The 6326-nt window shown below is 37.7% G+C and overlaps 1 protein-coding gene across 2 annotated transcripts in view; it reads left to right on the top strand.

Annotated features, from left to right (window-relative positions):
• The window catches only part of necab1.L (N-terminal EF-hand calcium binding protein 1 L homeolog), a 118956-nt gene extending 112630 nt beyond the window's left edge, over positions 1 to 6326 (top strand). For both annotated transcript variants that reach the window (XM_041566543.1, XM_041566544.1), the window contains exons 11-13: positions 1644 to 1721; positions 3227 to 3318; positions 5279 to 6326. In XM_041566543.1, coding sequence (XP_041422477.1) covers positions 1644 to 1721; positions 3227 to 3318; positions 5279 to 5307 — 199 coding nt within the window. In that variant the 3' untranslated portion in view covers positions 5308 to 6326. The remainder of the gene's footprint in view (positions 1 to 1643; positions 1722 to 3226; positions 3319 to 5278) is intronic.

The following is a 6326-nucleotide window of genomic DNA, read 5'->3' on the forward strand; positions in this document are numbered from 1 at the left end:
CATTGATATCAAAGGTATAAATCAATATTTAAATAATATTTTTCATGGAACAGAATGCTATCAAAGCTTTTATGGATGTAGATCATAATGGGAAATCATTACTAAAAGTAGACCTCACATTAGTAAAGTATGGGCACTCCTGGTCTAGAACATGCTAAAAGTTATTTTAAAGGTAAACCACCCATTTAATGTTCCCTTTTCTGGTGTTTCAGTCTGGCAGCTCAGTAATCCAGGTGCAGAACTGTTACAATTTGCTCCATTAGTTGATACATTTCTCAGCAGCATCTGTGGGATATTAGCAACTATTGTATCAATTCTAACAGCTGCCTGTTATGAATGGGAAAATTAAACTTTACACTTCGATATTAGAATAACAATCACAAATAGAAAATAGAAAGTAATTAAAAAAATACTTTATTTCTGGTGAACTATCAGAGGAAAGTGTTGCAAAGTGAACACCACCTTAAAAGTGTAAAGGCAAAAAATAAAATCCAATTATTTTCTTTAATGAAAAAGAAACCTATCTCCAATATACTTTAATTAAAAATGTGTACCATTTTTATAAGAAACCGGACTGTATGCAGTGAAATTCTCCCTTCATTTACTGCTGTGGATAGGAATTGTCAGATGGTCCCTAACTGCTGAGCAGGGAAACAATCATACTTATGAACAGCAGGGGGAGCCCCCGCCTTACTTCCCAGCCATGCAGAACTCAAGCAGCTTTGTTTATGACGATCCCTAAGCAGCCCAGACCACACTGAGCATGTGCACAGTCTTAGTCTTGCAAGGATGTTTAACAAAGTTACAAGATGGTGACCCCCTGTAGCCAACTTTGAAAGCATAAATTAATAGTTTGATTAGGATTGTGGTGCAGTAAGTTCATGTTTATATTTCGTATACAAAAAACAGCATTTCTAGCCTTATTCTATTTTAGACTTTACATGCCCTTTAAGGGCTTTTACACACGGGCGGTTTTAACTGCATTGCGAAATGCAACATGCTGTGTCCCACCTGCGTTTGGCGCTTACATGCGTCTGTGTGAGTACAGCCCCCTTCACAAAAATTCAGTGCGTCTACTCCTGCGCTCCCCTGCGGCTGAACTGAAGAAAGCGCAACACAGAGGAGCGCATGTAAAACCGCCCGTGTGTAAGAGCCCTTAAAGGGGAGTTTGGTCTCTGCCTCCCCTGATCAATGTTATTAACCTGACACTGGAGCTCATCTTGTCTGGGGCAGAAGGTTAAAAAAAATCTTCACCTGAAGCCCCAGGAATTTCTTTATATTTACCCTCCCCTACAGTTATCATTAAAGGAACAATGCAGGTCTTGAATGAAGAAATAGTAGATAATACAATGAAGCCATTGTTTTCTGCCTGGCATAACAAATTGTTTCTCTGGAGGAGACAAAGCTGCAGTGATTACTAACCAGTGAGTAAGTGGGATGCAGAAAGAAGTTGTGAGATAGATCATCATGAAACCTACAGCTGCCACAAAGCCCAGAACAAGGTGCATTAATTATTGTTGACAATGGACTTGTAGCAGGGGCGCTTTATTTGTACTAACAATAAAAATATGGTGTGAATGTGATATATGCCTAATAGGGGGATTATTTTCTAATCTATACAAATGTTTCATTCTTCCCCATAGTGTCGCAGTGCAGACGTTGGCGAATGAGCCACGCTTCATTGTTTATGAGTTTTGGGAAAACAGTAACATTTGGAAGAAGTAAGTAGAGTTCCTTAGACTGCAGATTTGCTATGTAGCACACCCTTGAGTGTACTTTTGCTGTCTATTAAGGCTGTGTGTGACCAGGCTAAAACTGTTTGTAGTGTGCCCCGGACCCCAGTGTACCCGTGCAACTCCCTGCAACTCCCGGTACCCAGGGGGAATCCATATGGTGCTAAACCCCTTTATATTGACAAACAGTGCCATCTAGTGGACAATCTCTGTGAACTAATGTGGACCCAGCCAGGGACATAGCTGCCTGAGTTAACTAAAGGAACCTTAGGTGTCCTATTTCCAAGGGGAAACTACCTGAGATAAATACACCCAAATCTCAGGGTCCCTACAGCTATAATTGGGAAATCCAGAAGGTTTATGTACATTTATTAAGAGCAAGGCTGAGCTCTAACACCCCCTGAACAGATTGGTAGAAGCAGGTAAATATTCCCTGAAATGTCCCTAAAATTGACTGATCAAATGTGCTAGGGAATTTCAGGGGCCACAAGAAGCTAGGAGCCCTGTATTTTCAGTCAGCGTAAGAAGACCTTGGCTCTTATAGGCCTAGTGTAATTGTGACAACTTAAGGACGGGCCAATCATTTATATGTATAAACTGTAAGTCAAAAATCATCTCCAACTCAAGACTGTATTCACACAGACAGAGAAGGTCTGCTGAGAAGGAGCAAGCGATCAGTAAAGGATTATTTAAAAGAACATGTTTACTCAAATATATTTACAAAGTGACACTTCCCCTTAAAAAATGTCAAATTTAAACTGCTGGTTCTACAGTTTTGGAACCTGTTATCCAGAATGCTTGGCACCTAGGGTTTTCCAGATAAGGGGGATTTGGATCACCATACTTTGAGACTAATATAAAAACATGTAAACATTAAATAAACCCAATAGGACTGTTTTGCTTCCAGATATTAATTATATCTTAGTTTGGATCAAGTACAATATACTGTTTGATTATTACAGAGAAAAAGGAATTCATGTTTTAAAATTGAATAATGAACTATTTGGGTAAAATAGAGTGTATAGGAGATGGGCATCCTTATAACACATCTAAAGGAATATAACCAGCTTTCACCATAGGCTAGAAAGATATTTAAAGGACATACAGTATACACTCTAAAAACAAACGAATGTAAAACTGCTCAGAGTGCTCTTCTAAGCCATAGCAATTTAATGTTTCTACTTTTCACATTAGCGGTTGAATAATGAATTTGGTCGAACAGCGCCACCTGCTGTTTATTTTGTCTGACTGGCTAAAAACAAGTTTTATGAGAAAAGGAAAGTCTTTAAATGTCAGAAAATGAAGTTAGTGAGCAGAGATAAGTCTCTGATCTGATTTTTCTCTGGTCAGTTCTAAGCAGAGCAATTTCACCCCTTTTCTCACAAGATTCATTTCAGCTGAAATATAACATAATGGATAAACTGCTCTTGCTAACAGTACATTTCTGTAAGGAATATATCTGTATTAACAAAAATCATACATTTTTTCCCCAGTCACCTTCAGACCAATTACAGCAAGACTTTTCAAAGGAGTAACGTTGACTTTCTGGAAACTCCTGAGGTCATGACAACGATGCTGGTACCCGGTTAGTATCTTAACAATATATACATATTTACATAGCTAAATTTTCCCCTAGTAAAACTGTTTTTAACCTATCATCTCAGCTATATGCAATGTTATTATTGAAAGGAAACATTTTCTTAATATCCGTAGATCCTATAGATGGTACATCCCTTGTGTTTGAAACATAGAATTTAAATAGGAAACTAATTATGTATGCAGTTTTTTTAAGTCAAAAAGCCTATTTTTTAGAATCTCCATTCCTTAAATATGAATACTCACTGTTATTGGATGTATGTTAGTACAAGTATGGGACCTGTTATCCAGAATGCTCAGGACCTGGGGTTTTCCAAATAAGGGATCTTTCTGTAATATGGAATCTCATCCCTTACGTCTATTAAAAAACAACATTAAATTTAATGTTTTAACATTAAATAAACATTTAACATTTAAACATTAAATAAAATGGGGTTGTTTTGCTTCCAATAAGGATTAATTATATCTTAGTTGGGTAAGTACAAGGTACTGTTTTATTATTACAGAGAAAAAGGAAATCATTTTTAAAAATTTGCATTATTTGCTTATAATGATGTCAATGAGAGATGGCCTTCCTGTAATTTGTAGCTTTCTGGATAATGGGGTTCCATATAATAGATCCCATGGTCCCTTAAAGAACAGCATTTTGTCACTTTAAAGGACCATGTTTAAAGAAATAAGAACTGCAACTTAAACTAAATGAATAGACTGACGGCAGAAAGATAAAGTCACTGCCCCAAAATCTTCCACTGGCCTGATGTTTTTCTTAACCATTTAGAAAAGTCAAATATATATTGTCGAATAATGTCATTGCTTTCTCTGAAAATGCAGCAAAAGTTCTTATTAACGTCAGCATTTTTCTCAATGCCCAATTGTGGGATTTCTATCCAGGAGTTTTCCTTTCCGGACATCACTGCACTACTAAGACTGTAAACTAGACCTTCAAGGGGTTGTTCATCTTTAAATTAACTGTTAGTATTACGTAGAGGACATATTCTGAGACAATTTGCAATCAGTTTCCATTTTTTATTATTTGTGGTTTTTGAGATATTTTGCTTTTTTTATTCAGCAGCTCTTAATTATATCAATCTGGTTGCTAGGGTCCAAATTAGCCTACGAACCATGCAGTGATTTGAATAAGAGACTGGAATATGAATAGGGAAGGTCCTGAAAGAAAGATGAGTAATAAAAAGTAGCAATAACAATAAATCTTTAGCCTTACAGAGCATTTGTTTTTTAGATGGGGTCAGTGACCCCTTTCTGAAAAATGGAATGGAGTCATAAGAAGGCAAATAATTCAAAAACTATAAAAAATAATAAATGAAGGCCAATTGAAAAGTTGCACAGAATTGGCCATTGTATAACATACTAAAAGAAAACTTAAAGGTGAACCATAAGGGTAGAACTAAACAAGCGTCTTCAACGTGCTTCTGGTGGAGCCGAATCGCTGCGCCACTACGCAGGCATCGAGTCAGATGCGACGAAAAAAACGTAAGAAATACAAATGTCGGATGGTGTCGCAGCGTTCATCCAATTCATATGATGAACGCTGCGACACCATCCGACATTGCTATTGCTTACCTTATTTTCCGTCGCATCCGACTTGACGCCAGCGTTTTGGCACAGCACGTCAGATCCGCCAGGATCACGTTAAAGAGGCTCATGTAGTTCTACCCTTAATTGTAAAAGAAATGGATTCTGGAATAATGGTCAAACGCAGATCTCTGCTGCAACCTTTTATTGTTTAATAACACAAAAAGGTTGCAGCACATATCTGCGTTTGACCATTATTCCATAACCTATTTTGTTTTATATTATATGGGCTTCTATGGACGGAAGCAGTGGATGAGGTCTAAGGAATTTTCTACAAATGAGCAGTTTTAATTTTAGTGTTTTTAAAGTTTGACATTCTCATACTTCTCCATTCAAGTGTTTCCTTCTCTTTTAAGCTTCGTGGTGGGTCCTCAACAACAATTAAGACCTCCAGAGCTTCGGTGATGGCAGCAGCAAATATCCGATTCATTCTTGAGACCAGTACAGCTATATATGTACCTTTGTGTGTCTGGTGGATATAAAGTATGTTCTGCACTCTGTGCTCCTATATCCTGTATGACATGCTATATGTTATATCATATATGAACCCGCGATTGTGGTAAAGCAATCTATAACAGACCAAGGACCTCATTGGGTGCAGGACACCTGCATTGCACAAGATAAATTAGCTCTAGAAACAGCAACAAATATGGCTTCTCTGTTGGGCCGCGTGTATATTAGGAAGGAAGGCGATCTGCCTTCCTTCTGAATATACATGATTATATATTGTTTTTCCATTGAGTCTGTTTTGTGTCTAAATGAGTTTTATTACTTCATTGCATTTTCTATAGATGTTTTATGGTCCACAGCCATATATACAGTAGGTAAGTGCAATAAATTGGATGCATTCATATATAACAATCTATAGAATCGCCCACTCAACCAACATGGGGAAAAGGGTGTTAAAGAGTATGCATCTGAACATGCTTTCTTCTTTGGGGAGACAGTGTAAGTTGTTTACATTCACTGAATTTATTACTTTGTAGGTTTGCACAAATATGGCCACCCCCCCCCACAAAATGTTGCCCCATGCTGTCCTGGAAGATACTTCATCTTCTACACTTAGAAAGGATGGTGTTAATGTACTTAATTCCTTATGCTTCTTCCCCGCCAAGGGCACAAGGGAAGATGAACACCAAATGTGTTTACCACATAGGAACTCCAGTTCTAGCACATGGGGGTCCATTTACTAAAGTGCGCTAAATCTGCCTTTAAGTTTCCGCATGTTATTTCTGAGAATATTTTTCCGCCAGAATATTCGCAGCGACTAAACAGCGATGCGACCAGAAGTCATTGCGAACTACGTTAACGAACCGGCTTACGTCAGGGGTAATTTTAGCGAGTTGCGAATTTTCTGGCGACAAATTAAGTTTTTGCGAATATTTATGCTATAAAATAGTCTTG

Source organism: Xenopus laevis, chromosome 6L (assembly GCF_017654675.1).
Source record: "Xenopus laevis strain J_2021 chromosome 6L, Xenopus_laevis_v10.1, whole genome shotgun sequence".
Taxonomy (NCBI): Eukaryota; Metazoa; Chordata; class Amphibia; order Anura; family Pipidae; genus Xenopus; species Xenopus laevis.